The 16094-nt window shown below is 38.9% G+C and overlaps 1 protein-coding gene across 2 annotated transcripts in view; it reads right to left on the reverse strand.

The window, feature by feature from the left end:
* SLC33A1 (solute carrier family 33 member 1) overlaps positions 1 to 13019 on the reverse strand; it is a 23827-nt gene extending 10808 nt beyond the window's left edge. The window contains exons 1-2 of one of the 2 annotated variants that reach the window (XM_007457646.1): positions 12480 to 13019; positions 11740 to 12432 (exon numbers count right to left, since the gene is read on the reverse strand). In XM_007457646.1, the coding sequence (XP_007457708.1) occupies positions 11740 to 12432; positions 12480 to 12561 (775 nt within the window). In that variant the 5' untranslated portion in view covers positions 12562 to 13019. The remainder of the gene's footprint in view (positions 1 to 11739; positions 12433 to 12479) is intronic. The other variant, XM_007457645.1, reaches the window with a different exon arrangement.
* Between the last annotated feature and the right edge of the window lie 3075 nt (positions 13020 to 16094).

A 16094-nucleotide genomic window follows, 5' to 3' on the forward strand; every position in this document is an offset into this window, starting at 1 on the left:
ACCCCAAAAAAAAAAAAAAAAAAAACATTAAAAAAAAAAAAGAATAACCTTCTCTTTCAATACTATGATACATAAGTAATTTTCTCGTACTTGTAGATGCACAAAAAAGACACATGAAAAGTACTATTTGGGTTGTTTCAGTGAAAGATGCCTGGGCCGTTAGCCCATATTGCAAACAAATTAAGCAGAGGGAGTGAATAATGTCCTGGAAGATTCTGCATAACAGCTAAAAATAATAGTAATAATAGAGGCACCATTTCTTGAGTGCATACCATGTGCCATAAATGTGCTAAGCATCTTACACATATCATTTGCTTTACTACAACAGTACGACAGGGGAAGTTATTACTAGCCCCAATCTTCAGATGAAGAAACAGGCTGAGAGGTTACATTGCCTGATTTTTTTTTTTTTTTTGCGATACACGGGCCTCTCGTGGCCTCTCCCATTGCGGAGCACAGGCTCTGGACGCGCAGGCTCAGCGGCCATGGCTCATGGGTCCAGCCGCTCCGCGGCATGTGGGATCTTCCCGGACCAGGGCACGTACCCGTGTCCCCTGCCTCAGCAGGTGGACTCTCAACCACTGCACCACGAGGGAAGCCCCTGATGTTACATTTTAAGTCAGTGCCTCATACAACTGATTTCAAAAACTTGTGTCTTCTTAACCACCCTAAGAAATGCATCTTATTTTGTCTCTATAAAACTGTCTCCAATACCTGTATTTTATGCTACATGTAATGGAGTTGAAGCTTTTTATTATTTAGTAATTCCTATATTATGTTCCGATACTTTCATTTTCAAGATTATTACTCTATTGTTTCATGGCATCTCTAGAAATATATCTCCATGAGATATGTACTTTGTTTCATATTGAAAAGTATAAAATTTACCTTTAAATTCCTATGTGTGTATCCTATGGTTATCTGCATGTACTATTTTTCATTATTCTAATTTTTTTTTTTTTAAAAACAAAACTTAGTGGATAACCTTCAGTTTCTTCATCTGTAAAATAAGAGGAGTTCCCTAGAAAATCCCAGATGTTTTCTAGCTCTAACATTCTAAAATCATATTCAGTTTTAAATGTGTTTGCTTTTTATTTTATTGCTCATGCAGCACAACTGACTGTTCATGAAGCCTAGTCACCTTTTTCCAAAAAAAGGTCTACCATTCTTGAGTCAGGGTTTCCTCTGTATTCAGTCTTGCTCAGCTGCTGTGCTGGGTCACTACAGCTTAACTCTCACGATGGAGGCAGACAGCATCATTCATTTAGATCAACTTCCCTCATGCATAGACCAAATTCACCTTAGTATTTAACTGTTCCTTTCTTATAAGTTATTTCATTTGATTTTTGTAGTAAACACATGAGACAGGCAAAGTAGGCATTATTATACTATGCAGAGACAAGGAAAAGCTCAGAATATTTAAACCTTTGCCAAAGGTCAAATTATTAACAGGCAGAACTTGAACCTAAATCTTCTGAATTTGAGATTCATACTCCTTCCATTATTTCACAATGCCTATATACTTTTTAAAATTAATGTTGAATTAAGAATCTATTAGAATTGGCTAATTATGTAGTCTCCACATGCCTAACCAAAAACAAGGCTCTGCTATTCAAATTGTGCAAATTAAAGAAGCTAAACTGCTTCAAACACATACAGAAATTTGTATTCTGAGGTGAATTCTTTTCTCCATAATGTGAAATTTATACCGATGGTCCCCGACTTATGAAGGTCTCACTTGAGATTTTTCAACTTTATGATGGTGTGAAAGCGATATGCATTCAGTAGAAACTGTACTTCGAATTTTGAATTTTGATCTTTTCCCAGGCTAGCGATACTCAGTATGATCCTCTGTCATGATGCTGGCAGCACCAGCACAAGGGGCTTCCCTGATGGTGCAGTGGTTAAGGCTCCGGCTGCCAACGCAGGGGACGTGGGTTTGAGCCCTGGTCCAGGAAGATCCCACATGCTGTGGAGCGACTAAGCCCACATGCCACAACTACTGAGCCAAAAATAAATAAATAAGAATAATAAATTTTTAAAAAACGTTAAGTGAAAATTAAGTTTTCAGTTATATACTACTTTCAGCAAAGAAAAATTTTAACTTGCTTAGTATACACTCCCTTTTTTTTTTGGCTGCGCCACAAGGCTTGCAGGATCTTAGCTCCCCGACCAGGGATTAAACCCATGCCCCCTGCAGTGGAAGCACGGAGTCCTAACCACTGGACCGCCAGGGAATTCCCTATTCTCCCCCATTTTTTTTTTTTTTCCTTTGCGGTACGCGGGCCTCTCACTGCTGCGGCCTCTCCGGTCGCGGACCGCAGGCTCCGGACGCGCAGGCTCAGCTGCCATGGCTCACGGGCCCAGCCGCTCCGCGGCATGTGGGATCCTCCTGGACCAGGGCACGAACCCGTGTCCCCTGCATCGGCAGGCGTACCCTCAACCACTGCCCCTGCGCCAACAGGGAAGCCCCTATTCTCCCAATTTTTTTTTTTATTCTCCCAATTTTAATGAACAAAATCTTCATCTGAATTTAAACTCCGTGATACCAGTACCAAGGGAAAAAAGATTAAGAACAAGTTAAACAGGTTTCAGTATTGTTTGCAGATAAAATTATTTCTAATTTCTTTGTGCTTTGAGGGTAAGATAACAGTATGAAAGAAAGAAGAAAGTAGTGACAATAGGTCATTCAGAGCCCTCATTCAAAGGCTTTCCATTGCTCACAGAGACTGAAGAATGAAGTAATGGCTCAGAAAGAGAGGTTTAACCACTTTCAGAAAATGTATTAAGATTTATGAATGCCATTACCATAAATACTATTATTAGACTATTGGCTATTGTTTATTAATACTGCTTGGATCCTACAGAACAACCATAGTCTGATATACCAACCACTATAAAGATATTATTAGCAAGAATAATCTAAATATTTCATTATTAACATTTTGGTTGATTCTGATTTATATATTTTATCTGCAAAAGCATTGTGATGTATATATGTATGATCAAGATGTCAGAGCTGATGTTCAAGTTTCTTAAACACGATTTTGTGCAAAGACCTGTAAGACAAGTTAAATATTCTGAAGTGGCTACTAGATCTTACCTAATGCTCCAATGAGTGCAATAATGGAGAGCATGTAACAATGCACCAGTAATCAAAAAGGATATAATAGCCAGCACCTGAGCTCCTATTACGCCAAAGCAAGACACAGGACAGGGCAATAACCTTCAAACTCACTCTCCAAGACAAGCATTATTATTCCTGTTTTATACTCAGTGAAAGAGAATCACAAACCAGGAAGTGCCAGAGGTGGGATTCAAACACAGATCTAACTCTAAAACAAGAATGTTCTTCATTATACTACCCAGATGCTCAGAAACACCTACTGCAAGTAGGCTGTATTCCTACTAAACAGATACACCTGAGAAAAAAGGTACTTATTGTAGCTCCAATAAAGAAGTCTGGAACACAGACACTTAAGAATACTTCTTTGAACTGGTTACTTGTATTCCCCCCTCCCCACCTCCATCTCCCCATATGGTGGTATGCCATAGGGTATGCAAATCAAACATGGTCCATCTTCCTAAACAGTTCATTTACTCAATAACTTAGAAAGAAACATTTTCATGAAAAACATATATTATAGAGAAGGCAAAATTTCCATGAATTTTAAAGATAAAACATAAGATTTCAAAAAAATTTCAAGCTTTCAAGGCTTTGGACCAAGCCCCCAGACCCTTCGTGGTATAGGTTCATTCTCTTCCACCATCAGAAGAGGTAGAAAAATTAAGAAGCACTGTCTGATACAACCATCCTTGGCTCAGGACAGGTTCTCTCTCTAACTCTCACACTATGGAAATGAACTTTAGTCCTTCAGAAGTCGCAGGAAAACAAACTTTCAGCTTCTGTTCTAAATAACCCTCAGGCCTTCCTTTCATCTTGCTTTCAGTACAGCTTTCTCTACTTCACAAGTTAGAGCATGAAGGGAACTTAGACACCTATCATCAGTCCACTGCTCTTTCACAATGGAAGAAACTGAAATAGATATACTATGTATCTGGCCCTGGGTCTCCAGCTAAGTCTTAGCAAGAAACAGAATTTTCTTCTATGTCACAAATCTCTCCCTTTTAAGCATTTGCTCGAAATACCTATGCTGAGGAGCACTCCCAGAAAATCCTGTTTTGATTATAATACAATATAGTCATATCTTATTTGGGGATTAGATTTTTGAAAGACAGCATGCAAGGCAAAAATTGACTAAATACAAAGTTAATTTTGAAAGCTTCCTAAGCGTTTGGTTTTCCTAAACCCTTAGGAAGGTGCCATCTTTAGATCACATACTTTTTCATTAACTCCAACAATGCCAGGTTCTCCTCTGGGGTAGAAGAAATGGTTTCTTCAATCAAGCACTAGATTAAGCAGCTGTCTGACTATCAAGATCCCTGTTGTTCCAGAACATTAGAGTTAAACTCAGCCCAGGATGCAAGACTGAAGCTGAGAGGCCAATAGATTCAATGCTCCCACCTCATGCTAAATCTGGGGCCTGTATCACTGAATAGATGGAAATGAATCACTCTTTCCATTTTTAAAAATATGTTCAGGCCAAGCACAAAATCCATTTTAATTAAACATGTATGACATTATCTCTACTCTGATGCTATGATAGGAGGTTCTTGCATTCAGCTTTTATACAACCTACATCCTGACACCCCTAAATCACTTTTTGTAAGCTGAAAGCTGAATTCAGACTTTTATAAAACAGCTGACAGTGAGCATTCCAAACTTTCACATGAAGATGCAGGGTTCATCAGAATAGCTAAAATGAAAAATAATGGTAACATGAAATGCTGGCAAGGATGCAGAGAAACTGGATCACTCACGTATAGCTGGTGGGAAGATAAAATGACATAGCCACTCCAGAAAAAAATTGGGCAGTCGCTTTCAAAGGTAAAAATGCACTCAACGTAAACAAGCATTTGTACTCTTGGGCATTTATCTGAAAGAAATGAAGACTTATTTTCACATAGCAATAGCCAAAAACTGGAAACTACTCAAATTGCCTTCAATGGATGAGTGGTAAAATATACTGTGGTATTTCTAACAAATGGAATATTTCTCAGCAATAAGACTGAACAAATCACTGATCCATGCAACAACTTGGATGAACCTCAAAGAAATTATTCAGAGTGAAAAGAGCCAACCTCCAAAGGATACATACTGCATGATTTCATTTATGTAACATCTCTGAAATATTATAATTATAAAGATGGAAAACAGATGAGTGGCTGCCAGGGATTAGGGATGGAAAAGAGGAAATGGGTATAGCTGTAAAGAGGCAACACAAAAGTTTTGTGGTGATGGTACAGTTGAGTATTTTGATAGTAGTGGTGGAGGTTATATAAAGCTACACATGTGATAAAATTACACAGAGCTACACATGTGCACACATAAATGAATATATGTATAACTAGTGAAATCTAAATAAGCTCTATGGATTGTACCAATGTCAATTTCTTGGTTTTGCTATTGTACTATGGTTATGTAATAAGATTTTAACAATGGATGCTAGGGGAAGGGTGCATGGACTTCTCTAAACATTTCTCTGCAACCTCCCGTGAATCTATAATTACTTTTAAATAAAGTTTTTAAAAACTAATGGGAAATTTAAGAATGCAAAAGTTCTACGACTAGAATAAGAAATGTAGGTCTCAAATACAAGACAATATAAAATATCTAAAAAGAAAGAAATCTTTAGGTGTTTTGAATCATGTATTCTGTAGCCTTAACTGATGATTGGACTTCAGCTATCATGTGTTCAAAAGTAAAGGGAAGGGACTTCTCTGGTGGCACAGTGGTTAAGAATCAGCCTGCCAATGCAGGGGACATGGGTTCAATCCCTGTCTGGGAAGATTCCCACATGCCGCGGAGCAACTAAGCCCGTGTACCACAACTACTAAAGCTGCACTCTAGACACTGTGAGCCACAACTACTGAGCCCACATGCCACGACTGCTGAAGCCAGCGTGCCTAGAGCCTGTGCTCTGCAACAAGAGAAGCCACCGCAATGAGAAGCCTGCACACCGCAACGAGTAGCCCCCGCATGCAGCAATGAAGACCCAATGCAGCCACAAATAAACAAATAAATAAAAGTAAAGGGAAGAAATTAAATTAAAAATATTTTTCTTAGATAACACCAAACCAAGAAATAGAAATTCTGTAATGGAACAAATATCCTGCTTTTTGAATATGCACCCCATCCTTAATAAATTTTTCAGCATGCACACTCACATATAAAATACATACTTGTATTGACACATACACAATGCTATATATAAAATAGATAACTAATAAGAACCTACTGTATAGCACAGGGAACTCTACTCAATACTGTCATGGCCTATGTGGGAAAAGAATCTAAAAGAGTGGATATATGTATACGTATAACAGATTCACTTTGCTGTACACCTAAAACTAACACAACATTGTAAATCGACTATATCCCAACAAAAATTAAAAACAAAAATATGTATTTGTGACCTCCTATACTAAGAGATATATATATATATATATATATATATATATACATTGTAAGATAAAAACCCCACATTAAAAAATATGAAATAATAAAAAGAATGAGGACATAAATAAAATGCAACATTTATCCAAAATTGTATTTAAAAGAACAGGTGGAATCAGGGGTTTTATATTTTTCATTTAAAAAAAAATAAATGTATTTATTTATTTATTTTTGGATGCGCTGCGTCTTCATTGCTGCATGAGGGCTTTCTCTAATTGCGGCGAGCTGTGGCTACTCTTCGTTGCGGTGCACGGGCTTCTCATTGCGGTGGCTTCTCTTGTTTCGGAGCACGGACTCTAGGTGCACGGCTCAGTAGTTGTGGCACACGGGCTTAATTGCTCTGCGGCGTGTGGGATCTTCCCGGACCAGGGCTTGAACCCGTGTCCCTGCATTGGCTGGCGGATTCTTAACTGCTGTGCCACCAGTAAAGTCCTTATATTTCATTTTTAATTTCCTAGGAAAACATCTTGTATTAGGTAAGTCTATTTTGCTTTCTCCAATTAAATTATAGTTCTCAGAAACACTATAAATGAAAGTAGGAGACTGCTTGTAATTAGTGAGGTTCTGACTGTTTTGTTGATAAATTTACATAGTAAAGGCTAATTCAATTGGCCTCCAAATAAATTTCAATAAAGTTAGAAGTGAAATTCAGAGTAAGACATATGCCAAATAAAATCAAATACTTTTTTGGTTTACAGTGCATTTTGTAAATTGGCTTTTATGCACCCCATCCACAAAAGCTATTCTACAGTTCTTTACTGGACAAGGAAAGCATACAGTACCATTTCTCCTTTGCTTTGTTTTAAAAAGGAAAAAGGCTTTAATCTTTCTTTCTAGGGTATGGTCTCCAGTTTTTAATATTTAATCTCTCCTGAATCTAGTAGCCCCAGTATTCCCAGCTATCTCACTTTACTACTAGGGCCCCAACATTTGAAAAGAAGTTCACTTCTTCCTTTGTCTATAATGAGATGTGAGATCCACCAGATTTATTAATTTGTTCCATTCAAGGCAAAAATAGAGTGAAACTCAAGGACTGTATATCATATACTGTGTATGATATTTACCCAGGGATTAACTTGTAAGGTAATGGATTCCTTTTTAAAATTTTTAGAAATCTTAAGTAATTATACAATTTTTTGGTGTACAGTTCTATGAATTTTAACACATGCATAAATTCAAATCATTACAGAACTGTTTCAACACCCCCAAAACTCCTTCATGCTATTAATTTATAGTAACCTTCTCATCCACAACCCCTAGCAACTACTGATCTGTTTTCTATCTCTATAGTTTTATCTTTTGAGAATGTAAGGGAATGTTTCAAGCCTAGATTTAGATGCTAAAGAATGTATTACAGCCTATATAAGAATAACTGATCTAGAAATGGGTCAGTTAGTTCTGCCCAAATTCTAAATAGCACTTCTAGTCACGTAAAATATATTAATGAGTACTGCTTCAGAAAGCAAGACAAAGAAATTTGTCACTAAGTCAGAATTAATGGTCCTGTTCTCTTCCTAATTCAAAGCATGAATATCATGAGTCTCCCTAGTGGTCTAGTGGTCAGAATTCAGCACTCTCTCTCTCAAAGCATAAATGTCTTAAAAATAATGTTTTTACTATTATTATCATCAGTTTGATTACCTTCATACTTAGAGCATCTGTTTTTTCAAAGCATCATTTCATTTTTCTCTGGTTTACTCCTATATGTGCAGGCCTATCTATAGATAAACAGATTCATAGCTCTAATATATTTGGCCCTTTTCTCCACTATCAGACTATCCTGCTCCCTGTCTCAAAACCCAAATATACTGCTCCCATGCCAATCACTTCTATTCATTATTGTTACCACTGCTTCTAATTTTTTTTCCCCATTTTTTGGCCATGCCATGCGTGTTATATGGGATCTTAGTTCCCTGACCAGGGATTGAACCTGTGCTCCTTTAGTGGAAGCACTGAGTCTTAACCCCTGAACCACCAGGGAAGTCCCTATCACTACTTCTAGAGAAGCAGGCCTCGACTACCAGTTCTCAGGCTGGATCTGGCCTAAGGACATATTTTATGATTCTAGCAAATGTTTTTAAAATGAGGAAATAAAAAGGGAATTTCCAGCTTCTCCTGAATACTCATAATATCTAGCAATCCTGATATCCTACTGCCACAAGAGAACAATTTATTGGAGATGAAGCTACCCGCCTTTAAAAGGGCATGAGTTTTTCAGGTCATCACTGTCCCCTCCAATACCTACAGTCCTGCACCAACTCATCATTTTGGTTTGCAAACCTGCACTATAGACTATAAATTCCTTGCAAGCAGAGAATGTCCAGGTTTTATTCATCAAATTGTAACATCTATCACATGACCAGTACCAAACAGGCATTCAATGCTGAGTAAATGAATGTCATGGGTCACTTTAAAATCAAAATAACAACACAACAACAAGAAACCCTTAGTCTGTCACTTCTGGGCATCTGGCATTCTGGGAGCATGTTGATGTGTTTTAGACATCAGCAGTCAGAGTGCTGATTTCTCATAGAAAAGCCCAATCAGCACATATTATATTCAGGTTTTGAGGCTTTTTTTTTTTTTGAAGTTTTTCCTAGTTTCCTACCAAATGGAGGAAAAACACCAAATAAGGAGTCAGGAAACCTAAGCTCTAGGTATATCTATCTCTACCTCTAACTAGCCAGTTACAATTTCCTGATCAGTTTCCTCATCAGTAAGAATGAGGAACTGAAATATATGATCTTTTCAAGGCATAAAACTTTATGTTCTAATCTCTGTGTTCTACTGGGTTACTCTCACATTGCTTGAAGCTTAAAAGGTTATCTCTTTTTGCTACTAAAGATCTTTGAAAACCAAGGGGGCAGGAGCAAAAAAAGGCTACCTCTGAGTTAAGGACTGTTCTGTATCCTTGAAGGTACCAAAAAGCCAATCTCAGCATAATCAAGGTTTTCTTTCTAAGGGACTGTGTTTTCAACCTCTCCTTCCTGTTCTAAATTTACTATTTAGATTACTGCTTTCTAGATGGCAAAAACTGTTCTTTCTCAATATATTCTATCTCTATGTATCTGTAACTCAAAACAAAGTGCTAATAACAGAACATATTTCAGAATTTTAAAAAATAATTATGCCTCTTTTTAATTTCCTCATTTTGTAAACATCTGCCTCAGTGTTTGCCTCTTTTATTACCTAAGCAACTGTATTTCCTTCATGATTCTTTCTGTGCTCTCTAAATTCCTCAAAGCCACTAGTTACTCTTAGTTATACTAAGTTCCAAAAAAAAAACCTATAAATGTGATATGTACAGTCATACAAAGGAGAATGAAAATGCAGAACTCTTCAACTCTTAACTTATTAAAAAGTAAGCTATTTTTACAATTTCCTGGAGAACAAAGTTCAAATTCCAGAACAAACAGCTATTCAAAATAATAAATCAGTGTAAATAAAAATCCAGTGGCACAATTTTGATCTTCCCATAGGGGAACAGTTAATGGCATTCTCTGGAATGATATTTTATTAATCACTCTTTTATCACACTTATGAGAAAGCTCTAATTTACTTAGTAATTTAGTTTCCATAGTCTCTTCGATCTTGATTTATTTATTGAGAGTTTCCCATGTTAAGTAACACATCATCCTATTAGCCCTTTTTGGTGATATGAACAGTCCCAGTAAAAAAGGAAAAGCAAGACACATAAAAAAGCAACGATGCATTCATGAAGTATTTGTAAGCAGAGAATTAACCATATAGCAGGAGTGGGACCCCAGAACACTCAGAGACAAATCTGTCTAGGTGCACAGCAATATCTCTCAACCATTTTTGGCCGTAAACCAACTGAGGAAAAGTATAACTATTATTTCATCAGTAGTAGTGGCTCACTGGCAGTTTGAGGAGGTAGAAAGGGGGTCACTTATAGGGTGTAGGGGTGTGGAGGGGCTGTATACGATTTCAGTAATACAGTTGGGAATCCCTTCCTCCCTTCCCTGAATATTATGATATAGCCCTTAAACTTCCCTCACCACACACCTTGCCCTGACATTTACCCTACTGGGAATCCCCTAGTACTAGAAAAATGAGAGAAAGTTTAGCTGTTTAAACTTCAAGAGACAGTCACCTAAATTGATCATCACTACCAGAATGAAGAATTCTACTATATTCTCAGTGTTGGTCATTCCTGATACTGGTAATTTTACTGTTTCTCAGTTGTTAGGAAAGTTAAAAAACAAAACAAAACAAAAAACCAGAAAACCTTACTGGGCCTTGTATTGTGCTCATGCAGAATGAGGGGGAAATCTGTAGAATTTACACCCAATTTCCTACGGGATAAACTTTAGACTCACTCACAGCAACTAAATAATTTGGTCAACAACGTTTAATTTGGTCACAACCTTTCTTTCAGCAACATTGTCCAAAATCAGGCCCCACAATGACTGCTTCAGGCACTTTGAACACTGCATGTACTGTCTTGTATCTTTCTGTACTTTGCTGCTTCAGTGCATTTTCACCTGGTGTTTTGTGCATTCTGGAACTCTACTTACCCATTTCATGAAATCTTGTAATTCAACAACAGCAAATGCCAAGCCTGACTCTGGCAAGTTCTTCTTGTGGGCGGGACTTGGCTTTAATCATAGGAGGCCCTTTGAACCCTGTCACTTAGCCTGCTCATTAATGTTTAGATGAATTAACCCTGTTCTATTCACCAGAAGGCTAGATGAGGGCTCTTGGTATAAGGGTAGGGGTAGAAATGGACCAGAAAACACGGAGCTAGAAACCTCAGTCTAACAAAAGACGAAAGGAAAATTCTGAAATAAGGCTGGGCTCATGTCTTCACACTAGCCAGTCTTCTAAAAAATGTGCATCTGAGTATTATTAGGCAAGTGCCAAGGTATCCCTAGACTCAGAGTTTTGTTTGCTATGACACAACAATGTTTACTGGGTTGCCCTCCCCTGCTCAGTTCAGAATACTCATCAATTATGACTGCTCTAATGTAATCATTCTGGCTGAAGCTCATTTTAGTAGAACAGAAAACTTACCTCGGATTATCTCCCATAAAATGATTTCCAGTACATTAAATAATGGTTCCTTCTAACACCACACACACTGTCGAAAGGATTCATAAACGTACAATAAACTTAACAACATAAAAAATTAAATACACTACCTGAAAGAGTAACGATTCCCCTGGGTTGAGGTTGAAACCGCAAATATTTGTTACAAAAGTCGGCAGATTCAAGGGCCAAAAACAAAACATTGCCCAAAAAGTAACCGGCTGTTTGGCCCACTGAATTGCAAGTAGAAGCATAACCCACGTTTTCCCGGGATAACATGGTTAACGCCCAACCATCCACAGCTATGTCCTGAGTAGCTGCCAGGAATTCAAACAAAAAGAATGTCACAGTGAGAGCAACCACATCGGGGGTTCTGCCGTCTGTATTTCCGAGCAAATGGTCCACTTGAGTGGAGAGATATATCATGAAGAGTCCCAGTATATACTGTGTAGGGACAAGCCAAGATTTGCGACGACCGAAGTTCCTAAAGTAAACCGCATCAACCAACGGGGCCCAGAGCAATTTGAGACTGAAGGGCCAAAAGACAAAACTGAAGAAAGCTTGATCTGTATAGCTAACGTTTTTGCTCTGTAAAATGAGTGGGATGCTTCCCGCCAGGCCCAGTGGAATGCCCTGAAGCACGTAAAGAAAGAGCAACAGCAAAATGCTGCTTAATTCCGCCCGGCAGCTCCGTGGGGGTTTTGAGAAGTCACTAGCGCCGATATCCCGCAGAAGAGCTTCTTGGTCCCCTTCCCCGTCAACCAACTCCGGATAATTATCATCCCAGGCGCCCGGCGGCAGAGGACCTCTCTTCATATCTAGAGAGTGTTTAAAAGTCCCTGGCCGTCGTTGCCGCTCTTCATATCTAGAGAGTGGTTAAAAGTCCCTGGCCGTCGTTGCCGACTGCTGTCCTTGTGGGAGATAGTGGGTGACATATCAGAGACGATGCAGAGCCCCGTCTGTAGGAGGCCAGGAGTTAGCGTCTTGGATCCGTCTAGTCCCAGGTCCAAGGCTGTCGCTCTGGACCAGGGTCTCGATGGCTCAGGGAGGGGGGCAGGGCGCGGGTTGATAAGGGCACCTCTTACTGTGGCCCTGAGTGCTGAAGCCGGGAGTCAGTCCCCCGGCGGGAGGCCCAGGCGATGCCCAGGTAGATGCCCCTTGGAGAGGCGTCAAGGAGCCTGAAGGAGCCCCCCAGGCAGCCTCGTCGGGGTCTGGGCTGGAGGAGGGGGCCGTGGTGCTGCGATGGAAACGGGCCCCTAGCTGCGGAGAGACCAAACAGCCAATACGCCGACCCACCGCCTGGTCTAGCCGTCACCAAAGCGGAAGCCAGTACTTTCCCCACGGCACTCCAGAGATACCAGATAACTTCCTGTCTCGCGCTTCAGGAAGTAGTCCTAGTCTCAAATGAGTCCTCAGCCCGCCTCCAGAGCAAGCCAATCTGGAAACGCTCTCCTGGCCAAGTTCGGAAAGAATGCTCGGTAGGAACCCGCAGCCCCAGCGTCTGGGACCTCATGGGAGGATTAACGCGGGCGCACCGTGGGGCCGGGGCGGGGCTTCGCTCAAGCTCCGGCTCTGTGAGCACTTGCAGCGGCCTGGAAAGCGTGGGGCTCGGTTATTGGGCTCCTGCGGCCACGTGATGTCGAATTCAGCTAGGTCGGACCCCACCGCCGAAGGTTAACACGGTTCAACTTTTGAAGCCCGGGCGGCGCTGTGAGGGCTCGTCACTGGGCTTGGGTGGGTAATACCCAAGCTCCGGGCTGGGAATTTTGTGATGCTCCTGCTTTCGTGGGCCGGGAAGAAACAGAGAGGAGGGGAATTGAAGTTTACGGAATTTCCTTATCAGCCGGCAGGGGCGCTTTGTGGCCCCAAAAGGGTAAAAAAGGCCTGGCTAAAAGGCGTCCCTTACGGTGCCTATGTATTCATGGAATGAATGAAACTGCTCAAGAGGCGCTAGGTTTCGTTGTAGTCCGTTTTTCCAAAGTGGTGGAAAAAGTGTAGGGGAACCGGTGTCTGGGTAACAAACTAGTTACATTGGGTAGATTGGAATAAGACTCGTTACATCCCTCTATCATTGAGCTATTTTAAAAGATCTTGTAAGAGCCAGATATTAAAATTTTGTTTCATGTTAACAGGTGTGAGTTATTGAAATGATCCTACAGAGAACTTAACCTTGAGTAACTAGTATCGTAATTTGTAATGTATAGAAAATCCGTTACCTATACAAGTTACATATATACATATATCTGTATATATGTTGCTTTCCATTGGGTAATTAAATACTAAAAACAAAAACTTAAAACCTATAATTAAAGTTAGGGCGTTCCCTGGCGGTCCAGTGGTTAGGGTAGGGCCCTTTCACTGCGGTGGCCCAGGTTCAACCCCCGCAGTGCGGCCAAAAAAAACAAACCCCCAAAACAAAAAACTGTAATTAAAGTTAAACCTCACACCATTTAAAAGGTAAAACATGTTATAGCTGGCCTCTTACAAATATAAATGCAAATGTTGAAATAACTGTTCATCTCAAAATTATTAGGAAAAAAAGATTAGCTTCCTGAAGATGGACCTTAAAATTTGAATACAATATTATATCTTGATCAATAACTCCAGAACTTGAATAGAGAGTTCTTGTATTTTATACATGAAAGTGCCATCAAGCCTCACATTCAGTCATGAATTACCCATACTGGTTAAGGATACCACCTACATTGTTAGTTCAATAAGAAAGAAAGAAAAGAAGTAGGAAGGGAAAGCAAGATCATTTTAGGCTTCTATTTTCTTGAACTCCCATAGCCAATTAATTGGTCACCTGTCAAACTTCTTGAAATATATCCTCATGACCCATTTTATGAAGAGTTTCCTGGCTATTCCTAATCTCTAGGAAAATGTGGTTATTCTGAACTCTTTGTTATCACTTTGCTTTAAAGCTTGCATTTATAATTTTTTTTCCTGACTTCTTTCTCTAAACTCATTTATGTCAGGGCCTATGTTGTCTTCATGTTTGATTTTATAGTGGCCAATACAGTGCTGACACATGGTAGGTATCCAGTAAATATTTGTTAAGTGAATTGTGTCATAAGGTATCAGAGGCTGAATTAATAATATGGCCCTTTCAGAAATTGGCAGTATGACCAAGTATAAATTTCTTCATGTTTATTTTCAGTTTCCACGTCTATCAACTGGGAATGTGCTCTGTTATTTATCTTCAGCAAAGAGATGTTGAATGATTAACAAAGAGTCATTTAAAACAAAAATGAAGTGCTGGAGAAATGATAATGAATTATATTAGATTATGGAACTTGGAAAAAAAATTTGAATACAAAAAATTACACACTTATTAAATGTAACCTAGAGCTTACACAGGAAACCAAACTATACAAATAGCACATTTCTGAAAACTAACATGCAATGTTTCAGGAAAGTTTTTGCAGGGATGGTAGTTCTTAAGTTCCATTTGTGGGCATCAAAGGTCTGTTCACTTGCTGAGAATTTTTTTAAATACATATGCATAGTAAGTGACAAGTAAATACTTGCTGAATGATGAATTATGTAATAGAAAGTTTAATACTAAGCTATGTAAGTGAAAATTATTTGTATTTCAAGACTAATTTTATAACATATTACAAATTCCCATTCATATTGTCAGCATCCATTTAGATTTAAATATTGCAAAATAGCCTTTTGTATGTGTGCTTTTTTATCTTGCCTGTAAGATCTTGGTATAGTCATGATTAAATTCTATTCAATTTTTATATGGTTAGAGAATTTCTTCAATTATTTTTTAAGATAGGATGTATAGGTAAATTGAATCTTTGCTTGTCCAAAAATTGTAGTTGTTGACTTCCAACTTCTACTATTACTGATAAGAAAGAAATATTCATCTTATTTTGTTTCTTTTGTAAATAGCTTGTTCTTTCTGTCTGATGCTTTAAGAATTTTTTCTTAATTTCTAGATGTGTCTTTTAAAAAATAAATCTTAATCCTTCCTGGTTATATTCATTATGTATTGCTGAGTAACATATTACTTCAAAACTTAGCACTTTAAAAGAGCAAACATTTTATCTCACAGTTGTTGGTTAGAATTCAGAAATGGCTTAGCTGAGTGGTTCTGCCTTGGTATCTCTCATGAGGTTGCAGTGAGATATCAGCTGGGGCTTAAGTCATCTGAACGCTTGACTGGGGCCGGAGAATCGACTTCCAAGATGGCACACTCACATGGCTGTTGGAAGGAGGCCTCAGTTCCTTGCCATGTGAGTCTCCCTGTAGAGCTGATTAGGTAGTTTTCCAATATGGCAGTTGGCTTCCTCCAGAGCAGGTGATCTAAGAGAAAGAGCAAGGAAGAAGTTACAGTGCTTTTATGACACAGTCTCAAAAGTCACATACTGTCACTTTATTTATTTATTTCTTAAAAATCTCCACCATATTCCTTTCATCAGAAGCAAGTCACTAAGTCCAGCCTACACTCAAGGGA

The sequence above is a fragment of the Lipotes vexillifer genome, unplaced genomic scaffold (genome assembly GCF_000442215.2).
Source record: "Lipotes vexillifer unplaced genomic scaffold, Lipotes_vexillifer_v1.1 scaffold897, whole genome shotgun sequence".
Classification (NCBI taxonomy): Eukaryota; Metazoa; Chordata; class Mammalia; order Artiodactyla; family Lipotidae; genus Lipotes; species Lipotes vexillifer.